The sequence below is a fragment of the Acipenser ruthenus genome, chromosome 4, assembly GCF_902713425.1.
Source record: "Acipenser ruthenus chromosome 4, fAciRut3.2 maternal haplotype, whole genome shotgun sequence".
Taxonomy (NCBI): Eukaryota; Metazoa; Chordata; class Actinopteri; order Acipenseriformes; family Acipenseridae; genus Acipenser; species Acipenser ruthenus.
In genome coordinates, this window is record NC_081192.1 from 35,467,494 (window position 1) to 35,494,041 (window position 26,548).

The 26,548-nt window shown below is 35.6% G+C and overlaps 1 protein-coding gene across 1 annotated transcript in view; it reads left to right on the top strand.

The window, feature by feature from the left end:
• LOC117400640 (myelin basic protein-like) overlaps positions 1–26,548 on the top strand; it is a 97,960-nt gene that overhangs the window by 21,601 nt on the left and 49,811 nt on the right. The window contains 1 exon segment of the mRNA XM_034920091.2: positions 9,245–9,314. Coding sequence (XP_034775982.2) covers positions 9,245–9,314 — 70 coding nt within the window.

Sequence of the window (26,548 nt, forward strand, 5' to 3'; positions counted from 1 at the left end):
ATATTATTGTAGATAGGCTAAGCTTTAAGTGTTTGTTTTCCTGTTTCTAGTGACTCACACATAAGCAGCTTAGTGCTTTGCAAACAGAAAATGTAAATTTACCTGTTTAACTAAATGAATGCACTGTTTTGGGCCCAAGGCGTATCTAAACACCTGGCTCTTCTGTTTTAATGTTACAAAACATTCTGTCATGTAATATTACTGTAGAGGAAAGAACACTGCTAAGAGCTGACTGTGTGAAACAGTTTTACATTAGTACTTAAATCTACTTGTAGAAATCTGTACTGCTTCTCTACACTGATCCTATTGTAACCTTCTGCAATGCACAGGAACGGCTAAGTACATAGTCATATAGTTGCATTCATTAGATGCCAATATGCAACCAGATTCTAGGCAGCGATTGCACAATTAAGCAAAATTGAGACATTTTTGTAATACTCTATTATAAATAAATTTTAAAAAATGTGATGATATTTGAAAGAAATCAAACATTTACTGCCCACATTTCTGCATTCAGCTGTGATCTCACAATAGCCATGGTTATAGAGGGCTACATTTGAAATCCATCCATTAAATGTTGTTTTGACAAGAAAAAAACAAACCAAAAAAAAAAAAAAAAAACACTGGACTACAGGAAACCTCGAAGTGATACAATAAGTACATTATTCAAGATTGCTTGTTCCACTTACTAGATTTGTGTGATCTAAAAAAGTTTCTCGTCTTTGCTTGAGAAGTTTCTCCTGTGGAGACTCTTTGTTTCCACGTCGGTGTCTCTCAGGTGATTGCTGATGAACTGCATCACAATTCCTTGGAACTTTGTACTCATATATACTGTTTACTAATCAACTGGAGGATGTTCTAAGCCAAGGCTGAGATGCATCAAAACAGTTTATCCAAAATAAACCGCAGTAATTAACAGTACATTTGGGGATGTGGATAATTCAGTAGTAAACGGAACAAGTGCATGGCTGAAAACTACTAAATTTATTAAAATTACACTTTACTTTCAAGAGTTGTGGAGCTTATCTATTGTTTGGTTTGCATCCACAGTGCAACAAATCAAAAGCCATCTGTGTTCTGATTATTTTAAATCCGCTGCAACACCACAGAGCTCCATTGCACTAGAACGTAACCTTAATTCAGCCCAAACACAGGGAAAAAACATGCACGGGATTGACCATCAATAGTAATTCAAACATTTTAATGCATGAAAGGATTGATACATTGTCCCAGCCTTAGTACAATGGGTCCCATGGTAGGTACATTCACTGATACTGCAGTGCACAGAGTCAGTTACTGTGGAAACTTCTTTTAAAAACATGTGTCAACTACATTTGTGGAAAATCCCCTGAAGAACCACCAGGTGGTGCATTTTTCTGTAACTTTTTAGATACCCTGAAAAAAAAGAGCAAATATATATGGGAGACAGAAATAGGGATAATTACATTAAACCAAAATGTAACATAAAAAGCAGCATCAGATTTAGTGTTACTTTAGCTAGAAAACAGAATTCATATTATCATGACCAAGATCTAGACACTTGGTATTTTCCCTGCCAAGTCTTATGAAACTGGATTTTTTTTTTTTTTTTTTTTGTATTTTTGGTAGCAGCTTTGATTAAACAAAATGTATGTTACATTGCTACATGCCTTTCGTGAGGACAGCGCTATGTTGTAACATATAATATGTAAGCCTACAACAGTAAAGCGAATAATTTTTTTTATTATTATCACTTTACATTGTGCACTTAAGCTCGTGCACAATGTAAAGCTCATAAATAGCACATTTCGAACCACTACTGCAGTTATCAAACATACAAATTTAAATAACAGTTTAGATCCCCAAGTCCATCCTCCTGTTCTTCATTGCAAACTTGTCGAGTACTTATAGGCCTCGTTTTTACAACAGCCGTTTAAAGCGTGATTTGCATTGTACTAAATTAAATTAAAAGAAAACTACAAAATTATATTGCAAAAGTTATAATAGTAGTAAAGTATCTCATTTTAGATTTCTAAATATCACATTTTTCAATTTATAGTTTTTCGTTAAGTATATGGAAAACTACAAATTCAATATGTTAACATAACATTTCAGCAGGATTCATTTGACTTTATGAAGCAAAACTGGTTAATTCTGTAGGGTGCTGCAAAACTTTCATAGCTGTAATTGCCCCCCATAATTATCAAAAAGAATGATTCTTGACACCTATGTTTTTTTGTTATCCAAAAAAACATGCTTGGGGAGCACTGGACAGAGCAATTCAAATTTAAAATAACACATCAGCAGTGCCGACTCAGCACAGTCATGTTACATGACGGTCACCGTACAAAATACTAACCTCACTAGGACATGATCATATATCACGTTTGTTAGTATTACATACGTTTCATTATAATTAGGGCTTCTGTTTTTCGGTTTTTATTCATTGTATTTTTCGGTGCTTATTTTCAGCTAGTTTCGAGTTTTATGTAAATCGTTTTTTTCGGGGCTTTTGTTTTTGATATACTGTATGAAATTAGTGTTTTTGGTTACTTTCCAAAATGCTTGAGCGTTTTGTTTTTTTTTGTCAATATGTATAGTAACTCGACAGTACTTATTAATGTATTTATTATTTTTGTAGTAGGTTTTATTTTTTAATAGGAAAAGGGTAACGTCAACGTGAATTGATTAACCATTTCCACAGATTTTCCGGTGTTTTCCGGTGCTTACTGGCTATCCACAGTTTCTTTTATTTTTTTTGTATCGGGGGGGGGGCTGGCGGTGATGTCAGACCCGGAAGTGCAGAGACACGGTACTGTGAGTAAATGCGCTGGCAGCACAGATTTATTGCGTGAAACGTTTAAACGCAAAACAAAACACTCAAGACAAAAGACAAAACACAGCGAACACTAAATAAACAAGTATCGTGCTGAGATATTTCAGCACACATAGTAATTGTTATCTTGTGTGGGTCTCTCCCCCGTACCTCCTTGCTGTACACCCAACCCTGTGTGCGTGAAACACTCAGCTTGATAGAAATCTTACATTTTATTTATTTATTTATTTTTTAAGCGAGTAGTATTAAACTTGCCGAAAAGAATTGCATTTGTTGATTTGAATGCTTGCAAACATTGTATAACATTTAGAGTTATGTTGCACCAATTGCTGAACAAACTTTGTTTTTCAGAAAGATAAGATATACTGCGATTTTATTTTTTATTTTTTCCTCCCTTTTCACACCTTTCCAATGAACCGTTACATTTAAATTGCATTTAGATGGGCAGAACTTTTAATATATACTTTTTTCTACTTTTCAGTTTAGCTGTCAGTCAACACATTCAATTTAAAAACACAGTGCATTTGTTAATACAGTACCTGATACCCATACAGAAAGAGGGAGTATTAAACAAATCTAAAGCAGAAATCATCTTGTTAACCAACAACAGAATAGCCCATTAAAATTCCTAAAAGCTCTCTGGACGCAGAAAGTGTTGGTTTTACAATTCAAGCAGCACCGCACAATAACCGGGACGTGTCTTGAGGTACCGTGACTTTACCGTGGTACTGGGACCCACTAACAAATCAATAGAAAGATTCTCAGCATTAAATTAAAAAAAAGTGGATACAGATACTGATGTGAAGGATAAGGCGGTCCATATTCATTGGTACCCAGATGAATGGAGCCATTATAGGAATTACTGGTACGGTGTGTCACTACTCGGTGTCATATTGCTGTCCACATCTCCATGCAGCAGTAATGAAATCAAGATTGCATACAGATAGAGAACAAGCCTTAATGTTAGGTCATGCTAATGTACTTTGCTTGTTCTGTGAATAAAGTATTTTCCAACATATGTCTCCCAAAGGATTGTGCCTTGCAGTACAGCAGGTTTCCAATTCCTTTATTTCTTTGCTGGAAATATTATTATTATTATTATTATTATTATTTATTTCTTAGCAGACGCCCTTATCCAGGGCGACTTACAATCGTAAGCAAATACATTTCAAGAGTTCAAATAGAAACCACATTTTATGGGGCCTGAAAACAACACCCACACACATGTTACATGGAACAATAGTTGGAGGTTCCAGTAAGATACAATTCCATGTTGGCCTAGCCCTAGACCTTTCTTTAACCGGCAATTACAATCCACCAAAAAAAGTTAAATAAGTACTATCCACGAGTCCTGTTTATTTATTTGGTCTAAGAAACAGACAAATAAAATCCATTTAACAAAAGTGACACTTTTAGCAAAAGAAAACAACACCTTTCAAATATTTCAGAGCAGTCCAATTGCTCAGATGCTTTTTGGACACGTGATGGGCACATTGCAGACAGATGGGATTTTTGCACGAGGCGCAGAGGACGTTTGTCTTTCGCTCCTTCGGTGATGGATAAATGGAGCACTTTTTCCTTTTGGATTTGGGAATATCATCATCAAGGACTGGGTCAGCAGGCAGCATAGTTATTATTATTATTTATTATTATTAGTTTATTTAGCAGACGTCGTTATCCAAGGCGACTTACAGAGACTAGGGTGTGTGAACTATGCATCAGCTGTAGAGTCACTTACAACTATGTCTCACCTGAAGGAGGTTAAGTGACTTGCTCAGGGTCACACAATGAGTCAGTGGCTGAAGTGGGATTTGAACCGGGGACCTACTGGTTACACACAGCCTCTAGTTCCAAGAATATATACTGTAAGGGAACAGTTTGCAAGGTACTTTGGTGTTGGTTATTCTGCGCTCCATTAAGAGATCAGCTAGGGCTTACCCACGCATCTTGAATTCGGAGCGTTAAACTTTAATTTGGTGCTGGAGACATGTAGAAAACACAACTGTTTATCCCAGCAATGTTTAGAATGACATTAAATATTGCCACTGGATAGCAATAGGTCAGCGATTACTCACTCTTACAACTGACTTGACACGAAATGACAGGAGGGCAGGGTTGCAGAATGTTTGCACACAATGTGCACAGAAGGATTTTGTCGGGAGCTGAAGATAACAGTATTTTCAAATGATGAACAGATTGCTTTTCAGAGCAAGACAGGTTAGTGTAGCACAGTGCACCGAGTACGTGATTATGCTGTGACTTGCATAAACCATGTTGAACTCTTGAAGGAGAAGTCTCCTGTGGTTTCTCAGGCGGCTGTTGCAAACAAAGTTGGCGTGTCAACATCGCAGGTGTCTCACTTTGATTTCATTTTTTTTCCTTTTAACCTGGAAGTACTATCCACAGGGGTAAAGTAAAGTAAACCTGTATAGCCCATTGAGCTCTTTTAGATATTACTGAATCATGCGCTGGAATACAATATTTCTGAAACATAGAATACATAAATAACAGACTCCCATCATTAATGCAATATATTTCAATTGATATACAAGGCAATACTAAAAAATATATACATCATTTTGTTCAGTTTAGAGGTTGACACTACCTGTAACATATAAACAATTGCTGCAGATTGTGTGCTTTGTAACAAATAATAAAGGTTATTCGTCAATATAAAAGCAATCTTTTTTTTTTCCCCCCAATTGAAAATGTTTATCTTTATGGAGACAGTCTAGCAGGATAATTTGCTGAGCTTTGAACCGAAGAATTGAGTGTGTTTTTTCTGCAGTCATTGATCTCCTGAAACACATACAAGTCTGCCATATATACAAAACAAGATGTAATCAAATACAGTAGGGCAGATATTACAGCCAATTTCATGAAACACAGGTTGATATAACAGCTGCTAAGCAAAGGTAAACTTTTTTTTTTATTTTATTATCAATCCACATTGAGAAGAAAACACACAGACTGTTTTAAATTCATTCGGGATGTTTCACAGTACAAGCCAAAGAAAGCCACCGCTTGATTTCAAATAGGCTGGAAATTACATTTAACAACTGCTTCACATCAAATATTTTGTTGGTGAAATACAACAGATACCACTGTGCTCAATTTCCAAATTTCTCTTTGAACTCATCGGTACGTCAACCCAAAAATGAATAGCAATTCAAAACAACGTGATGAAAGTCTGCACTCAAAGAAAAAAAAAAAAAAAAAAGAATTCCAAAAAAGTAATTTCTCATTTATGTATTCTTCTACAGCTTCATTTTTTGAAGAACAAACAGATTAAAATTCTAATCCACAAGTTAAGTCACAAACATGTTTCAGCCAAAAAGCCTTCATCAGTGTTTCTACACAACTTCAATACCTTGATTTTAAATACGCAGAGTTTAACAGGTAATTACAATTAAGTAAAATTAGCAAATTACCACTTGATTTACCACACCTGGTATATCACAGGTATTTGTTCATCAGTTTTCACTTAGATTCTAAAACTGTTAACTCAGTGTAATATTGTACAAAATAAACCATTCCTCAATTGAATTACAGACATCAATTAATTATCCACGGAAAACAAAAGGCTTGACACAGTACCTTAGACCACGATTGAGCACACTATCAATCAGGCATTTTTCATACAGCAGAGCCTAGAAGAGACTAACTGCTCTCCTTAAATACTCTGCACCTGGCTCTAATTTACAATAATAGCCAGGTGCAGGTGATAATTAACAATTAAATAAATTAACAAATTAAATCACACACACACACACATTTGCACGTGCATTTGGCAGGGAGGATTTTAACCCCCTCCCTGCTCTGTTACACAGTTCTGACGTTGTATCTGACCAAATATTTCTGGAGTTTGCTTTTATCTATTTATTACTTTTTAACCACACCTGTTTCAGTTTTCAGGAGCCCTTGTACCTCTTATTAGAAACTCAATATTTGTTTAAACCCCAGAGAATTATGCACAGAAAAATAAAAATCAAAATTATGCGGTATCTCTGTACAAGTATGTACAAAGCAACAAAAGTATTGTGCAGTTGTATTGGGTTCGTCTCTCATACTGGATATCAAAATACTAGCATAAGTAAAAAAAATAAATAAAAAAAAAAGAAAAAGTAGAAAACAATGGATATTTTTTAACATAAAGTCTTTCTAAATTCCAAGATTGAAATAAAGGAACACCAGCTTTTTCAGTTTGTCTTCCGAAAGAGAATGCCTCCGATCAGACAGGACAAGATTATACAGTGAGTTGCTGGGTTCAGCATCAGCTGTATTCATTACTGCATTTATGTATCTGAAAGCTAATGTTTTCAAATTAGGAAGACGGTCAGCTGTCGATGACCAAAACAAGTTGATGTCAGTTTCCCCTGGCGGGGGACCTTTGTCGTGGCACTTTCTGGCAAAATCGATAAATGTTCCCTTTATCCTCAGTGTGATCCAACATTTTTTACTATCCTTCTGTTAACAGCGATATTATTTAATATTACGCAGTTATGCGTGGTGATATGTTTTATGCGTAAAACTACGTGGGTGCGTAATTGCGTAATTCCCCGGGGTGTATGAGTTGACATTTTAAAGACCCTATGCCTGAAATGTTAATATCTGATAGGCACTGTGTTAACTACTGCACTTGCTCTCAGTGTGCGTTTTACTGCCAACAGGGTACTTGGGGATACTGTTGGTACTGGTTTTGAGAGCTGTTATGCATTTTTGAAAAACAATGTAGGGACACAACAGTGGTAATGTGTATATGAAAGTTATCTGGATCAAACCAGACACAAAAGCATGGTTGTTAGAATAGACTGCCTAAAAAAAAAAAAGTCCTTAGATGGGGAAATGGTATACTGACCATGATGGGGTAAATCCTGGTTGGTCAGAGTAAAAAAAAAACAAAAAAAAACGGTCCAACTGTACCAGCTGGAAAAGTGAAGTTAAGCAGCAATAAAACAAAATGCAAAATGTATTACATTTTTTTGGCTAAGAGGCATATCAAGTAAATATTTCAAGTCACAAACAGGTGCTTTTATAAAAAAACAAAAAACATAAATCCAGGATTTTATCAGGTTTTTATGATAACATTGACTGCTAGTAGAAATGTATCCATGGTTACTGTAACTCACAGTATCAAGACTGCTGATTGCCATGTGCAGTAGGTGAAGCCTAAAGATGCTAGCTGGTCTCAAGCCAGTAGGGTTTCAGAAACGCAGTGTGAGACATCAGTGCTAGTTGTATATTTTTCAGTAAATATTACTATTGTGTATGAAATTAGACACTGATGTTTAATCTTTTCATATCACTAAATGAAAATAGAAAAGTTCAGGCGTGGAAAATCCTCTGCCGATGACATGGAGAAATATGTAGCTTTGGATTAACTGGTGTACAAACACATACAGTGTGGGCAGATAAATACTGTGGTGGTGGGGGGGGGGGGGTATAATTTCAAAAACCCAAGTGTGATTAAATCATGGACAGTTGTGTCCACAATGACCTGTTTCACAATTCTGTTTCTTTCAGTATTAGTTCACACAGATGTATAGTGCTCTTCTATGACAGCCTGGTTCTCTTTGCTGGACTTCTGTCCTATTTCTGACTTGCAATCTTGTTCTGTTTCTTTCCCTAACTAACTTTCAATAGACTCACCTCTACAGACAACTGTCATTCACTACTGGCTGGTTTTTGACTACTCTTTAGTGGAAATTAATTTAAACTTGTTTTCAGATTGGACAATACAGATAGCCAACATATTACGTCTGTTACACGTTTATTCCTTAAGAATTCTGGAACCTTTTAATTAATTGATAGTGCTTGTGGATGAATTTGATAGCCCCAAGCCACAGGCGAGAGGGAACTGCTGATTTATTTATTTTTTATGACAGGATTAACCTTTGTTGAGTACCCTTAAAAAACATATACAAACCACAAACATCATTTCAAATTGCAAGAAAAAAAAATTGGCCTTTTTACTTCATGTTTGCTTTTAAGTTATCTGCTGCACATTGTCAGTGAGCTGAAATGTCAAGCAGCTAGTTAAGTGTGCAGTCTGTGGAGTCTTTATCATTATATATATATATATATATATATTACATCTTTTGAATCTTTTGAATCTGTTTAAAATTGAAAATATTTGCTAATAACAGTTTAGGCATACCTTTTACATAAAACATAGTGGAACTGTACATTCTTATTATTTATACAGTTATACTTAGGCTGGGACCAAATCAAAACTTTAACAACACGCTAATCGCACTTAACAAAACTGTATTTAATAGCGTTTTCTTTATTTCTTCTACTCATAAAAAGAAAACGCCAAATACAGTTTTGTTAAATGCAATTAGCAGGTTGTCAAAGTTTTGATTTGGTCCCAGCCTAGGTCTTGGTTCAGTATTTATAATTCCTCCAAATTCTTGCCCTTGTATTCAGGTCGAATCAGAAGAACCAGGACCAAGCCAAACATCTGAACCAGAACTGGTTGATGATAATGAAGTTTTTGGTATGTAATACAATTATGCTTTAAAAACTGATACCGATGTTACATTGCACTGTGAATCCTTACCAGAGCATAACTAGAAACTTTACTATCAATAAACTGCACAATTGAAAACCTGGATTTTTTTTTGATCTGGTAGTGTATTGAGCCCTAGGGGGTACTCATCCATAACTACAAACACTCAGTCACAGACTCGAGTGGAAACATTTATTTTAAAGCAAATGCAAAGCCGCTGGTGCCTTTTCTGAAATTAATGAAACATTTTTATGGTATACCACTAGAAAGAAACAATCCCATAATTGTAACTAATTCATTGTTGAAAGCACTGTGAAACCGAGCAATAATAAATTGATTTGAATACATACTGAGAGAATTTGCTCTGTCCCAGTCACTCTGGTGGCTGTAGTTACCTAATAAGCAAAGGAAATTAGGGCTAGGTTTTAAACTGTGGATTACAGAAAAAAGACAGAAGAGAGGACTGTGAATTATTAATCTATTGGAAAAACATTGGAGGTAGGTAAAATGATTTATCAATGGCAGTTATACACCCGGATTCATGGTGTGAAGATAAAAAGGTATAAGTTTCTTGCAAGTACATTGTTTTGACCAGAACATTTCACAAAAACAACCACATAGAAATACAGGGATCAGCCATAAATAGGATATCTCCAAGAAACAGCTATAAAAGGTTTTTTTTTTGTTTTTTTTTTTAAAAGGCATCTACAAAAAAAGGATAACCATGTATGACCCATCCTTACAATCTATCACTGTACCTTTGTGTTTGTAACAAAGGGTCTGTAAATCTGTCATTTGCATGAAACTTTTGTCAGCTAGTTAATTTGGTTGATTAATTCACCTGCTAGGATTTATTTGGGCGGTTTCACAGATCCTGATTAGCTCTGATCCTGGACTAAATTGCTAATTTAATCTAGATTAATGAAAAGTTAATTTCATGAACAAGCTATAAAATACTCCTGGAGTATGATAGTTCTTGACTAAAAAAGTTTAGTTTCATGAAGGTACATTAGATGTAGTCTAGAACTATGTGGAGGCTTAATTTAAATTTATAAGAGGGTAGATTTAAATTCAGATTAAATCCAGTTTGTCCTCAGTACCTGAAGAAAATGAAGTATGTTAATGATCACAGGCGTGTTCCAGTAAAACCAGAGTGAAGAATATTTCTACACAGAAGTGATCCATTTAACTATTACGATTACATGAACTTCCATGATCATTTTCGGATGTATAAAGAAAATGTAGTACAGCTACTACATGCATGCATCTCTGTGGGGGAAGCCTTTTCCTCCTGTTTTGGCTACTGGAAATCTTCATCGGGAAACTGGGGATTTGTTGGGTGTCAGTGAACCAACCATATGCAGAATAGTCCATAAAGTCTGCTATGCCTTATGTCAGCTGAAACATAGATACATTAATTTCCCAGATGCTGCTGAACAAGACATTTACAAAGTACAGTTCTACGAACATGGGAACTTCCCTGGTGGTGTTGGCTGCATAGATTGGTGTCACATTCCCATCAAGCACCCTGCAATGCCATATTATGAGTACAGAAACCAAAAAAAATAGTTTTCTATCAATGTTCAAGGTGAGTGCACCCCAAAGTTATTGTTTTCAAACATTCTTGCTTGGCGGAAAAGTACAACTCATGACTCAAGAATGTTCCAGAATTCTTCCCTGTATTTCGAAAAAGTACAACATGGTGGCATTTTCCTTGGTGACAGTGGCTATGCACAGACCACTTTTTTATTCACCCCCTACCTCAATGCAGCAGAAGTTTCCCAACAATGGTACAACCAAGCTCACATCCGTACAAGAAACCTTGTGGAACACATGTTTGGTGTGTGGAAGAGTCGCTTCCAGTGTCTACGAAAGACACTTTGCTTTCATCTAAGGAAGTGCTGTAGTGTTGTAATTGCCACAGCTGTGCTGCACAATTTTTTGAAACAACAAGGCGACCTGGACCCCCCCATTGAAGAAGAGGATGAAACTGTTGTTCCAACTATTGTAGCAGACAACAGCAACAGAAATGGACTGGCCTATCAGGATGCTTTTGTTCTGGAACGCTTTTCCAGTTAGGTTGACAAATATTTAATACCGTGTGTGATGTAACAGTGTAATTCAAACAAGAAACATAGTTTTCAGTAAACATATTATTTATGAACATTTAATTACAAGTTAACATATTGTGCCTTAAAACTGAAACAGGTGCTTTCTTGCGAGCCTCACTATGTACAATCCCTTATACATTTTTAATTCTCTGTGTGGCGCATGTTTCTTTCTTCCTACTTCATGGCCAGTTCAATGGTTAATATTTTCATTTTCATGTCATGCTCTTCTTTGAGATATTTCAATTTGTATTGATGAAATTCAATTGCAAGCTTTTTTCTGCTTCTTTTCTTTTTATTCTGGATGGTATTCTCCCCCTTCCCACCTCCCCTTGCAGCAGACGTAGCTGGTTCTTCCTCATTTCTTCTTTCAACTTCCTCCATGATACAGCATTCACCAGAACTGTTGAGTTCATCTGGCTTTGAAAAAATAATGATAGAATTTATATTATTGTATAATGTTGATGATGGAATAATATGATGACAATAAATTCCATAATAAAAGACTGGGCAATCTTTCTGAAGAAACATCTTACCAAATGTATCGTAATGTTGCTGTTCTTCCTCGGAGTCCTTGGAGCTGTTCATGTGATCATCATCAGGGATTCCTGGCAGGGGTTGTTAGATCACCAAGCTGCCCCCCCCCCCCCCGCCCCCGCCCCGCTCCCAGTTTGAAAGCGTTCCCTGCGCTCGGCAACATGAGTTTTCTTCATGTTAATTTTTATATTCTTCCACAGGACCTTGATACAAGAAAGGGCAATATTTCTTTATGTTTTTGTGCAAGTTTCATCACGTTACTAGAATTTAACATTGAGAATACAAATGAAAAACAATTCTTACACAGCTATGGTCACTTACAACTAACACAAGAATTGTCAAAGCACAGTGATGGATACGGTTTAATAGTCAGGGTTGCAATATAAGAAATTAAAAACGTATGTAAGAGCATATATCTCATCTGTAGCTGTGTACAGTTCTTGCTGTTACTTTTTCATTAGAATTATACTGCTTGCATATTTCAAACCAGCCTTTATTTTTCATTGCTTCAGTTGTGCTGTTATACTGCTTGTTTTCAGTTATTGGAGAATTCAGTACTATTTGCTTTAGTATGGTTTTCTCAAAATCACAAAAGTTTTTAGAACGCTTTTACCTCCCTGCTTTCTCCTCTTTTTTCATTGTTGGTGTTGAGTTTATCGTATTCAGGAAGCTAGATTGTCCTTGCCAGGTTTTTGTAGCAACTTCGAATAACTAACAGTTTAGTTAAGTCTATACCAGACTAACCTGTGCTTTAATTACAGACTATATTTAATTCTTTACTGTCTTAGTCATATACTTTTTAATCCAGAATCTAAGATTACCTGATGTTTATCAAATCACATTTTTAGTTCTTGAATAACTAGTCCAGAACTAGGCCTAATCCAGTAATTATTTATACCATGACTGTGAAACCACCCGATTTTGTGTCAGCCAACCGTAAAAGCTCAGACCTGCATTTCTTCTTGTCTGTAGGACCCCTGCTCTGTAACGCTGCTTGTATAGTAGTTGCAAATTGTTTTTCAGTTAGACACTTCAAAATGTTCATAATGCCAACCTGACTGCCTGCATAATCTGTACAGTTAAACAATGGAAACCGTCTCAAGTAATTGTATGGATTATTACATACAAAGAAAATTAATTTAGATTGATGTGAAGACAGAAATAGAGAGTAAAAGTGCATTACAGTTGTATGGTGGAGGCTAGTGAGCTTTTGGTATGTCACACATTATTAGTATTTGTTTATTTAGCAGATGCCTTTATCCAAGGCGACTTACAGAGACTAGGGTGTGTGAACTATGCATCAGCTGCAGAGTCACTTACAACAACGTCTCACCCGAAAGACGGAGCACAAGGAGGTTAAGTGACTTGCTCAAGGTCACACAGTGAGTCAGTGAGTGAGCCGGGATTTGAACTGGGGACCTCTTGGTTACAAACCCTTTTCTTTAACCACTGGACCACACAGCCTCCTTGACCTCAGTTCAGGGTTGCGGTAACCACGACTCATCTTAATAATCTATCAGTGTATGTTTTTATTTTAACAAAGGGTATGCAAATCTGTTACTAAGATAAATGTCAGTGACTCATTAGGAAGAGTGGATGCTCCGAAATGTGCGTGTTTTAAGTTCACCACTGATATGTATGATTATTAAAATAACATTTGGCATGCAGTTCAACATTTGTCTTTTAATCTTAAAATAAATGTATACATTAAGAAATAAAATGCACTTGTTTTTACCACTAAATGACACTTCAGTTAATTGAATACCAATTTTGAATAACTAAAGCTACAGTACTTTTTGTTACATTTAATTTAAACTAGGACTGTTCCATGTAACACAACAATCGGACAGATTTAAAAAAAAAAAACTAGAGTTGATCACAGATAAAACATTTTTACTATTTAATCGTGCAGAATTTTATAAGTTTTTGTTTCTGTATTGGCATTATAGGGTTAAAATCCAAAGTAACTAACATGTGGGAAATTACATGAGTCGTCACAGTATTACGTAGAGATAGTTGGGGAGAACAGAAAATGGAGGGTTACCAACCGTTAAAGGGAAAACTCAAATCTAGTTTGGGGTATAAATTAAAAGGAAAAATCATTGGAAAAGAAAGGGTGTTCTGTTTCATTTGCAAGCGATGCTTGTCATACAAGGGGAGTGTGAGTAGTTTCTGGTAACGTTTGCAGTCATCTCACGTTACTTTAATTATTATTATTATTATTACTATTATTTATTTCTTAGCCGATGCCCTTATCCAGGGCGACTTACAATTGTTACAAGATATCACATTATTTTTTACATACAATTACCCATTTATACAGTTGGGTTTTTACTGGCGCAATCTAAGTAAAGTACCTTGCTCAAGGGTACAGCAGCAGTGTCCCCTAGCTGGGATTAAACCCACGACCCTCCAGTCAAGAGTCCAGAGCCCTAACCACTACTCCACTCTGCGGCCCTTAACCATTTGAGTTAGTCATCCTATTACTACAAAGTACGTATTAGCAGATTAATAAACAAAATGCTCTAGATGGCAACTGATAGCATAAGTGTACATAAATGATGTATAAGCTATAAGATTGTCCTGGGCCAAACGACCGACCAAATCTAGGCTCTGAGTAGGAGCACATGCTGCACTACATTTTTGGACGAGCCTTTGTGCTCCTTCCACCCCTCTCTCAGCAGATCGATGATGCTGCGAGGCTGTCGGCCGTACAAGAGCTCAAAGGTGGAGAACCCTGTCGAACTCTGCTGCACCTCTCTCACTGCAAAAAGGAGGTAGGGAAGAAGCGATGCCCAATGTTTTTGATCTTGGTTCACAAATCGTCTCAACATCTGCTTCAAGGTCTGATTGAAATGTTCCACCAGCCAGCTGCTCAATCACCCCTGTTCTGACACCACGTGTGGCAAAGTGGTTAACAGTGTGCAGGTGAAGGTAGTGCAGCAGTGATTAATAAACAGACAGACAACGATAATCCAAGTGCAATGTTGTTTAATGGTTTTTAAATCCAATGGCCTGATGGCAAAACAACAGTAAATAATAACAATGGTAATGAAGCAGTACAGTGGCATATATTGCTTATTTGTAATCTGCAGGTTGGCCGTGAAATAATAACAGTCCCGTTTCAGTTCACCCACACGTAACACAAACACCAGTCCACAGTGCGTGCTCTAGTGCTCGTGGTGAATACAGTTCTTTAGTGCAAAAAAAGTGCAGTGTTGTTGATCCGGGTTTAGTGCTGGCCTTTGGCGACAGCTCTGGATCATGTTAGCCGTACAAATAATTACAAACAGTATTATTAACGACAAACAAAACACTCACATTTCACAACACAGGTTCTCCTTCTGGTCATTTAATTTAACCGTTCACCAAGGAACAGATCACATTACTATGTCCCTGTTATACACCGTCAACCATGACCCCTTGGTTAACTAGTGCACCTGCTCCTCCAATCCGCGGATGCCACATCGGTTCCCGTCCGGGTCAATGATTTAGTGTACCTTTGCTCTGTCCCCTTTCTAGATGTCCGACTTCCACCTAATCCTGGGAATTAATTGTCGGGCCATCCGGTCCAGGGTACTCTGTTCCCTTTACACTGCGCCCTCTCAGGTGGGAGGGAGATCTAACACTAAGAATCATTCGATCTCTGTCACAGGAGCTTATTACTTACTTCCTTTATTTCAAGAGAGGTTCTGCACGTCTAGTTGCACAATGTCAAGAAAATTGATGTACAGATTCACTGATACTAGCAAGTAATCCTAATGACAGGACTATTCTAATGTGGGCAGTTTTGTCTAATGGTGCAACTTGAAGGCAACTACTCTAATCACAGCCTTCAGCCTATTAATTTCTATAGAACACATCCTCACACAGTTCGATATATAATATATTGTGGAACAGAAGCAAAGTGATCTCAAAAGTCTAAACTACAGGATGTTTGGTAGTGTAGGCTGTAGAGTTTTTATTAAGGGTTGCTAGGCAACATCGTGAAGCACCAATAAGGGGAGGGGGTAACAGTTGTCTGTTCTCAGCTTTGTATATTTACAGTTTATTGTACAATAGGAAAGGCTTTGAGAGAAAGAGAGAGATTTTTTTTTTATCTGACAAACCTTGAGGGTAAATCTGACATTCTGCATGGAAGAAAAGCCAATAATTTAATTCTCCATTCTTATGCAGCAGTCTGTTTAAAAAAAAACAAAAAAAACTCACATCAGTCGTCAACCTACCTACAAAAGGCTTTCATTTAGATTCAGCAATGTATTTCAAGTTTCAAAATAAAACTAAAAAAAAAAAAAAATTGTTGACAATTGCATCTTTTTAAAATGTCTCTCCACTCAAACTTTCATTTTTCATACTGTATATAGTACAAGTTGTATTAGGCATTTTGTTATTATAATATAGCATGTTTGCCATACAGTACTTCTGCGTTTTTTACTACGCTTGGCTTGTCTTGCCTACACTTCGGTGAGTTTTCAAGTTTTATAAAGGTTGTGTAATAAATTAGTACTGGGCGTTGCTGGATCACATGTTACAAGTTTCCAGGCAAACTTACAGGGCGTTGCATGAATTATGAAGAGATCTCATATCTGCAGTTAATACATACAGCATTTTAACACAATACAGGACTTAATAGAGGCTGTTTGCCTAATAATTGAAATGGACACCACCACAAAAAAAAAATAAAGTCATCCAGATATATAAATGTTGATTCAGGCATGTCAAATGCACAATGTTCAATTACAGTTCATGGACTTTCTAAATAAAGTAACATTCTAAAATGTGAATTGTAGTTATAAAATCTTGCTGCAGTATTTCTTATACCGTTTTGTGTCCGTAATTTAACAAAACTTCCACTGCAACAGTCAAAGCCTGATGTGTGTTATGCATAAAATGTACTGTTTCTGTATGGTGGTAGAAGCTGTTACTATCTCATTGTGCTTTTTTCTGATTCATATGGTATTTCCATGATCATGATGGGGGCAGTACCATCACATCATTCCCCCTTTCCTCATTTGCATAGACTTCAACTGATTCATAAAACAATTTGATAAAAGTAAATGGCTTTACCGACATAAAAAATACCACATACTCTGACAGTAGTAATTTAGGGTTCTCATTTGGAAAAGTTTAAAGTTGTTTTATTCTATTTTCATTTGCTTGATTTTTGTAGAAAAATGTCAAGCATTCACCAAACACCAGCAGTCATGCTTTCATGTTTTAGTCACAAAAATTAATTTTGGTAGAAGATTCAAAACAAGAGGTGAATAAAAAAAAAAAATAGAAACAATTCCTGGTCAAAGCAAATGCTGTGCAGCCATAGGTCTTCGTCAATGTGTCACAGACAAATCCTTTGTGAGTCCAACCATTCTACCATGGGCAGTTTATGTTTAAGGTAATAAAGGTAATTTATTTCTGACTGTAACAAGCACTGAATTGAATTCAATTCGTTTTTTGTTTTCAAGAAAAGCAGACTTTTCTGCTGTGGCTTGGGCAGCGCACCAGGAGGAGGATGGGCTATTCGAAGATGTTCTTCCAAGGCCTTCGCCTGCCCCATACCTCAGAGACAATTATTGGGGTGTGTCCAATGATGAGGCAAGAAGGTGGTTTCGGCTCAATAGCAAACCATTTTAAATCTTTGACAGGAGATGGATGGGGAATTAAAGAGACAAACCTTGTATAGTTATGCAGCTCCCGTTCTTGTAAAAATGTGCCCTTGGATGTGCCATGATGTTGCATGGATTTGGCAGATGTGTCATATCCTCCTAATCCAGTAATTGTTTCAGATGGAATTGTACCAAGTACAGCCTCCTTTGCTGGTGTTAAAACACCAGTGGAATAGACACCACCAGTGCAAACAGCTTCTCTATAGAGATGTGCTGCTTTCTTTAGTCCTGCCACCTTTTACAATCCAAGACACTTAATATTACATAATACAGCACTGACGTGTTTTATTATCGCGGCCTAATTTTTTTCAAATTTTGATTACACTTTTTTTTCCAAATAATTGCTCTACCTTTGCCACAACCCACCTGTAAGACTTACTTTTGTGAGTGGAGAAGTCTGGTTTTGTTTGTCATTCTCTAAGAATGGTTTGATTTCCATAAGCCATACTACCACAAAATAAACATTCCTGTCAGTTCTGTTGACGGAATGGGACAAGTTTACTTAAATACAAAATTACATTGGTTGTTGTAAACTGATTTTCCATCAGTAACATTTCAGTAATACAGAATCAGACACAAAAAAAAACTCAAAATGTAATGATGATTTGGAGTAAATAGCTGTAAGAATCTAGCCACAGTGTCATAATAGGTCCATATCCTGGTTAAATAAAAAATAACTGAATTGAACACAAAAATGTTTGTTGGAATACAATAAAAATACAGCAGCATCTGAATCAGACCTCGACCTGGCAGTCCCTTCATGTTCATAGTTAAGAGGTTTGGCTGTCTTTCTAATGGTGGCAGTGGCACAAATTGGCAATAATTGCTGAGGAGTCTCATCCTACCATCCTGCAGAAGTCTGTCAACTGAGATTGATTTAAAAAATATATATATACTATATAGGTTTTCCAGCACTCCATCGTGAGTGGATCATTTAGAATGCAGCCATTTAGCTGTTTGACTGTGCTCATATCCCCCAGGTGTCTAGGCAAGACATTGGTTCAAATTAAAGCACACATTCAGCTCTTGGAAAACATGACTGCTGAAGTGCAGTTTGTCATGCTGGGCAGAGTGAATCGTGGATGTTTGTTTAATGCTTTGTCGGTGTACAGCGAGACAGCACACCGGATTGCTGCTTGAATGCTAGGTGGTGTACATCACTGGCTGTTAGTAAAGGTCTGATGCCCAAGCTTGATTACTGTAGCAGGAGATGAAACACAAAGGCTCGGTCCCTACTCGTTAGTTTATAAGGTATTGTTCATTAACTAATTTCAATTCACATAACCTTTCATAATCTAGTGTTACAATAGTGCTGATGCAGTGTTTGCTCCAGGACTTACAGACTGAGGATCAATGTGGCCCCCTCTCAAAATTTTAGGGGGACATTTTCTTCAGTGAGGGGGTCAAGTTTGATTCAGAACCAACCACCATTTCTTATTTTTTGTTTGTTTTAAAATATGCCAACAGAGTTTATGGACCTTTTGTTTCTGAAGAACAAAAAATAAAACTGTAAAGCTGTAGATACAACCAGGGTGTCTCTACAATATTCACTGTCACTTTTGGGGAAAATATTGGGAAATGTGTCACAGTGTTGCTGGTGTATCACTGAGTAGAGGACATTCATTGTACCAAATCACCTTAGAACAGGGGTTTTCTTTTTAAGCTGCGTACCCCTTTCCAAAAAATGTAGTCCACCGCATACCCCCATCTGAGATAGTCATAAAATGAAAACAGAAAAAAGGTCTGTACAATAACATGATACAACAAAACGCACAAGCCTTGGAGTGTGTGATGGATACAGTTATAAAAGTTACAGTATTATAAAAGAAAAAATATATTATATTTACTTTTGGCTAAAAATAGTCCCTCAAACAGGTTTCTAGTTGTTGGAAACATCATCATTTTATTGTAAATATTAATTAATTAAAATCAACGAAGCCTCCGTGCTAGCCTGGACTATTCCATGATAGCAAATGGCAATCATGTTTTTTTATTGATAATAAAATTACAGAAAAGAAGGCAAAGAAAAGTTCACTATCCACGCATCTCTACAGCTAACCTCATTACAAAAACATGTTATTGGCATTTTTAAATTCTTGGTGACTAAAACGTACAGTACTGATGCTAATTAAAAAATAATAATAAAACGCTTACCTAGTAATGGTGTGATGGATATCCCTGCTTGTTACCACGCAAATCACTGATGAGGGCAGGGAAATTGGAGAGAGCTTCAGTCGCAAGACATTTTTGGCGTTTTTAATCTATAACGGTATTTCGTCTTGATCGCCCTTTGCTAGTAATGTTCTAGTATTGAGCCAATAATCCATATTTTTTCACTGGGTTGAAAGCTAAAAACTCTTAACTCTTACACCAGAGTAACGCATGGCAATACTTTGGTTTCTGATTGGCCATACATTCTGTATTTTGAAATGAAGTACTTAAGTTACAATAAACTTTAATCGGGTCATTGAAAAAAATAAACATCGATTTGCAGGCACAAACGCATACAGGAAATAAAATAAGTTAAAGACTAGGCTTTTAGTTTTTTAAAATTAAATTTATTTTTTTATCCCAAAGACAGACCAACTGTTTATATGACATTTAAACAACAGGGCTTATTTAAAACGTACATATTTAATATGTAAATTAGTCATGTGTGCGCTGAACGCTCTGTCACAGCACATCAGTCTGGTGTTAGCGATTAAACATTGATTACAAGACACAAGTTTGCAGTAGCTAGGCAAGTGGTACTAAATAAAATGCGTTGTCTGGCATTTCAGAATTTTTCTTGCGTACCCCAGTTTGAAAACTGCTAGAAGAAACCACCTTACCAACAGATACAGTTTAATAGTAGTAGTATTTAAATGCCATTGTCCTGACTGGTAAATTCTTACTTTCCAGCTTCCCCTTTATTTTGACAATTTCCATATAAAATGGCATTGTTTTTCTTGACATTTTTCATTCTTAGCCCCCAAGTAAATATTATGGACAGTTTTCAAAACAATTGTTGCTTTATTTTTACAACACACGTTGTTGTTCTTGATATGATAAACCCGTATATCTGCTTCAGGTACTGTATTTAATTTTTTTCAAGGTTAAACGATGGCCTGTGTTACACAGAACACTAAAAATAAAATGTCAAATATACAAAATGTATTTCGTTGGTTTTGTGGATTTGCTATATATTTTTTTTAACTTATTTTAATACTGCACATAGCGATATGGTTTTGAAAATGCAACTTACCAAAACCGTGACTGCACGTGAACTGTATTACATAATAATTTCCTTTATTCCGATTCCAGTGGTGTTTTCTCAATGCAAGATGTATTGTAGGTATATACAGTGCTGTATAAAATCACATACACTGTATGTGTGTGTGTGTGTGTGTATATATATATATATATATATATATATATATATATATATATATATATATATATATATATATATATATATATATAAATTACAGATTTCACATATTTTATAACGTTACCGTAAGCTACTTTTTTTTTTTTTTTTTTTTTTTTAGTCAATCAGTGCGTTTACATGAGCATAACAATTCCGATATTTTTCGGAAAACTAATTCCGATAAATGTATCGGAATATTCCTTAGGTCAGTTTTCGGAAAACAGCACCCTGAAATCTCCGATTCAATTCCGAAAACGAACCAAATGTATATCATGTAAACGCACTTTTCGGAATACTTATTCTGATAGCGTACTGCACATGTGCAAGCTTTGACCTTCATTCCTGCACGTGGTTTTAGAAAACAGAGAAAATAATAACAATATGTAGTCAGTCTGCAAGGATCCATTTGCTCCGTTGAATCGTATTTTGTCATATACTTGTACATGCTAGAACCAAACTCATTGTATTTTATCTTGCTCTGAATTAATACTTGTACTGTGATTCTTGAAATGTATTTTTGTTTACAATTGTAAGTCGCCCTGGATAAGGGCGTCTGCTAAGAAATTGTTATTATTATTATTATTATTATTATTATTATTATTATTATTATTATTATTATTATTATTATTAATAATAATTTTTTTTTTAATAGCCCATACTGAAGCAGCACATGTTTTCCAGCTTTAAAACTACGTGATAATTTAAAATAATGTCTGCAAAAGAAACTGGTACTATAGAACAGGATGAGCTGTTGGAAAGGCTGATTGCACATTGTGGGGAATCTAAAAAGAGGTATAGGATAGTAATCTTTGAATTTAAGACCTGACACTTCGATAAAGCACTTGTTATTGGATTGGTCTCCGTTCTATCGCAGAGAAAATGTCCGGTCTGTTCAAATCGTACTTGGGCTTTTACTTTGCATGCGAAAATATCCTGCATTTTCCGAAAACTTAAATCCATGTATACAGTTGAATTCTAATTAGACTTTCTATCGTTAATCATGTAAACACAGAAAAGTGATGTTTTAAGAAAATCAGTTTTCTGATTCAGTTTTCCGAAAACATTAGTTTTCGTAAAACACTTTGTCATGTAAACGTACTGAATGATGCGGTTTTCGTTTGCCATTTAACATGTTACCATTGCTGATACTGATAATTATGTGTGCTGATGGTTCTGATGAAGTTTAATGGTATTATACCCAAGTAATATATTTGAAACTTTTCTGTAAGGACTTACCGGTTATATGGAACTGAAATAAGGGGAAATTGAGGTTAACCAGTGGCCAGCTTTGTATGGATAATTAATGATATAATTGTATGTTATTTTGCAAGTGATAACTGTTGGTCAGAATATAAATTATGACTAGCCTAGCCAATGTCACTGTATTAGCTTGCCACAAAATTAACACATTTTGCTTTGAACGTCAGAAGAGAAATAAGCTATTCCAGAAGAGCATACACGGAGACACTGTGCATGGGAATGTTGTACCCCCACAGAGCAGACATTGTGGGAATAAACAGATAAGAAATCATATAGAACCTCTCCTTAGACCTAGTGGGTCATTTATCATTTCCCTAAGTGTGTGGAACATAGGAAAACATAAAACTCCTTTTTTTTTATTATCCTTGGCAAAAACCATTAGAAATGTGAAGCCGTTTATACAGTGGCATTATATTTATAGATACATCAAAATGGAAACAGTTTTACTCCCTGTTCTCTTTAAATGCTGCTTTCTTTGGCATCTTCTATCATCCCTTACTCCACCAGCAGGCTCCCGGATCTCATCAATCAGGGAGTGTCACTAGAGTTTGTCTGGAGTGCAGCACCTAGTTAGTACAGTGAAGCCCCAACATATTACAGTATCTATGATATTACTAATGTATCAGAGTTGTAATGTGGACAGACTAATAGATTTTTACATCTTTTATGAGCATATTCTGGATAAGAGCTGTCCATTTTAGAGAGTACTGCATTTTCAATCTCAGCTTCACACACATGTATACATGTTGATTAGTCACCCATGCATGCAGACACTTGCATGAGAGGTTAAAGGACTTGCTGGTAGTGCTGAGTGTTTTTTTTTTTTTTAACCTTCTTTGACTTGACATGCTATTGGTATATGTGTTTTGTTTATGTTATTATCCGTTGATATGTGTTCCTAATCATCATGTAATACTATTTCTGTATTTCCGGCATGTTTAATAAACATTTTAACTTCAGGACGATCTCTGAGCAAGCCTATGTGAGGTGGGTTTTTGTAATCAAGGCCAGTATAAAAAGGACCACTTGGGGTGTACAACAGTAATTTCTTGACCTGGGTTTGTTAAAGATTTGGAATAGAAATGTCTTATAATCTAAGTCCACACCTTGCTCAGACTTGTTCAGACAGTACCAAAGATAATGTAAAGTATGCTAATTACTTTAAACAATGATTTAGAACACAAAAGGAATAATAAACAGATACAAATGTTCAGAGGGTATAAAGTATTTCTTTAAAGTTTGGAAATAGAACACACCATAAAAAGGGCTGTTTTTTTAATTAAATGATATTCTGCTACCAGCTGTGCAAATATAATGAATCACAAAAAGTTTAAATTATTTTAAGTGTGCTTTTAAAAGTTAAATACAGTACAGTAAACACAAATGAAAGCTTTCTAGGAAATAAACCTGAGTGATCCTCTATTTTTCCTAGGTGGTATAGAAAGATAGTCACCATTTACCTTTTTGTTCATGGATTTGCTTTTAAATTACCTGTATATATTTAAAAATTATATAGTGTACTCTTTGTGGAACACACAACGAATATACAAGCCATGTACATTATTTCACTTGTGTTGAGATACAGTATATATGGGGTTGTAATCCTAAAATTTTATTTTAAACATGTTAATCAAATTATTTTAAGGTAAGGTAAGACGGTACATGCCACCAGTAAATAATAAACACAAACATTTCATCGACCTCGACCCAGAACAACTGTAAAAACTAACAGGTAAAATCAGTAGGTCAAAGTGACATTCATATTTTCAATTACTGTTATTTATGAGAAGAAAACATGTATTCAAATTCAAGAAAATGCTGCAACAATGAAAACAACTTTGAGGCATATATAAATTCAGTAGAGTGAAACTAGAGATTTTTTAAAAATTATTTTTTATATATAGTACACCCTACTGAACTCAAGTCTGTAATTCCATCTCAGGTTTTTGATGATATTGATTAATCACTCGAGATGATTTAGAAGTTACCAAAAACCCTAAAAAGAGTTACAGTCTTACTATGTTGATGTCTCCTGTGTAAACAGGAAATAAAATGTACTGTAGGCAACCCAACTAACAGTGATTGGAGAGCGATAACCTACACCTAGAGGTACCCTTATATAAGGTTACTATGGTAAATTTGCGCAGTATTTTTCCATTTTTTCCCATGCTTTTGGTATACTATGCATTACAATGCTTTCATTATGCGTTATTACACTTTGCTTTTACTACGGTAAACTTGTATAAGGGTAGCACAGGTTCCTTTGGGAAGGGATGGTCTCATATTGGGTTCACTCAGCCCAAATGCATTTATGGAGTAAATATTTTGCAAAAGAATGACTTCACATGTAGTCAAGCACATCCTACTTATTAAGAAAATGTAACCCCCACGAAATATTTGACTGGTCTTGTTGCTCTTCTGTTAAATACTGGCAAGCAAGATATTTTTATTTGATTGGTTACATTTCATATATATATATATATATATATATATATATATATATATATATATATGTGCTGGCTGTGTAAAACAAACACCCTACCACTTGTTTGTCCATGAAAAAAAACGAATAATAATTTGAAAATAATGGTGCATGGTAAAGGCCACCAGAATCACAAGGACATCTATTTAAGTTTATTTTTTATAGTATATGATTGTCATTGATTGAAATGACAAAAAGATGAAAGGGAACATCTGGAAGCATATTGCAAAGGAACTGGATATACTTGGTGTGTATGATTTGTTGACATTGATTGAAATATCTGTTTAAAAAAAATAATAATAATCCAAGAAGATATTGATTGGCTTGATGATGAAAATGCTGTTGGTAAATACTTTTAACATTTGCATAGGGGACTTTTACATTTGTGTACCAATCATGATTCTTTTGTGTATGAATAGCAAATATTTACAAAAGAAGTCCATATAAGCATCCAATAAATATTACATTGTTTTTCTATAGATCTAGTCATGTCCTTACTTTAGTGAATAAATATTTTATAGAAATACATATAACCATGTACAAAAATCAGTTGTATCAATATACACGCAGGGCTGTGCAATTCGTATCGCCCGATGCCCCGGACAACAAGATTTGTGTGAGGGACAAGAAGTTTTTCCATTATACTTTGTCGGTCGGACAAGTAGTTTTTATTTAATTTGTTTGTCCTGTGTTTGTTCTGTTGCTAGAAAAACACATCGGGTATATTTCTAGAGAGCCACACAAGTTTCTGAAAACTGAATTGCTGAAGGTCCTACACACAAACATTTTAAAAAGTGTTTAAATCCCACCCCTATCACTTCTGATTGGCTAGCTGTGGAAGAAGCAGATTTTCTATTGGTTACAAAGAAACACAAAATTGGTTGCCAGGAAAGCCTCTGGCAATGCACAGACGAATCTTTTAAACTTTTTTTTTTTTTGTAAAAAAACTAGCAAAGTATGTTTCAGTAAAAATATTATTTTGCTCATTTAAAAACTAGCAAATATGAAACCAGGATCACCCTGCTGCAACAGTGTTCCAATTAGCCATCATGGGACAAGATGTCAGATGTTGAAAAATAGTTTCAAAATGTTAAAAAAAAAAAAAGTATAGAAATAAACAAAAGAAAAAACATATTTTGTCTTTGCAGAATTTGATAGAGCCTACTGAAAATATTGTGTGCATTTTGGTAGAAAAACAGTAAAAAATGCAGAGAAACTTGTTATACACAAGTGCTTTAAAAATCTGGGGTTTAGCAGTTACAAACTGAAAGAACATCAAGAGCAATCAGAATTCCACAAAGCAGCAGTAATAGTTGCCAATGATTTTGTATTCTTATATTTTTTATATTTCAAGTATTGCTTATTATAGTTTTACTCTTAGTATTGTAGCACAATGGGGATGGGGTGGAATCATCCCTGCAGTAGAATGTGTGGTTTTGTTAAATGGTATTGTTTGTTTGATGGTTTTGTTAATTGTTTTATTGTTTAATTTGATTATTGTTTAATTGTTAGTTATTCCCAGCACCTGGAAACAACTGTAAATTAGGACCAGGTGCAGGGTACTTAAGAGAAACAGTAAGTTTGCTCAGGACTGCTGAGAAGAAGGAAGCAGAAAGTTGTACTCTGCGTCCTGGCAGTCGTGAGGGAAAAAAAAAGGTGCTGTATTCAACCTGTGTGGTTTTTGTGTATTTTTAGTGGGGAAACAGCCTAGCTGTCCCACGTGTAGTCAGGGTGTTCCTGTGTGTTAGTTAGTGCTCGTACAG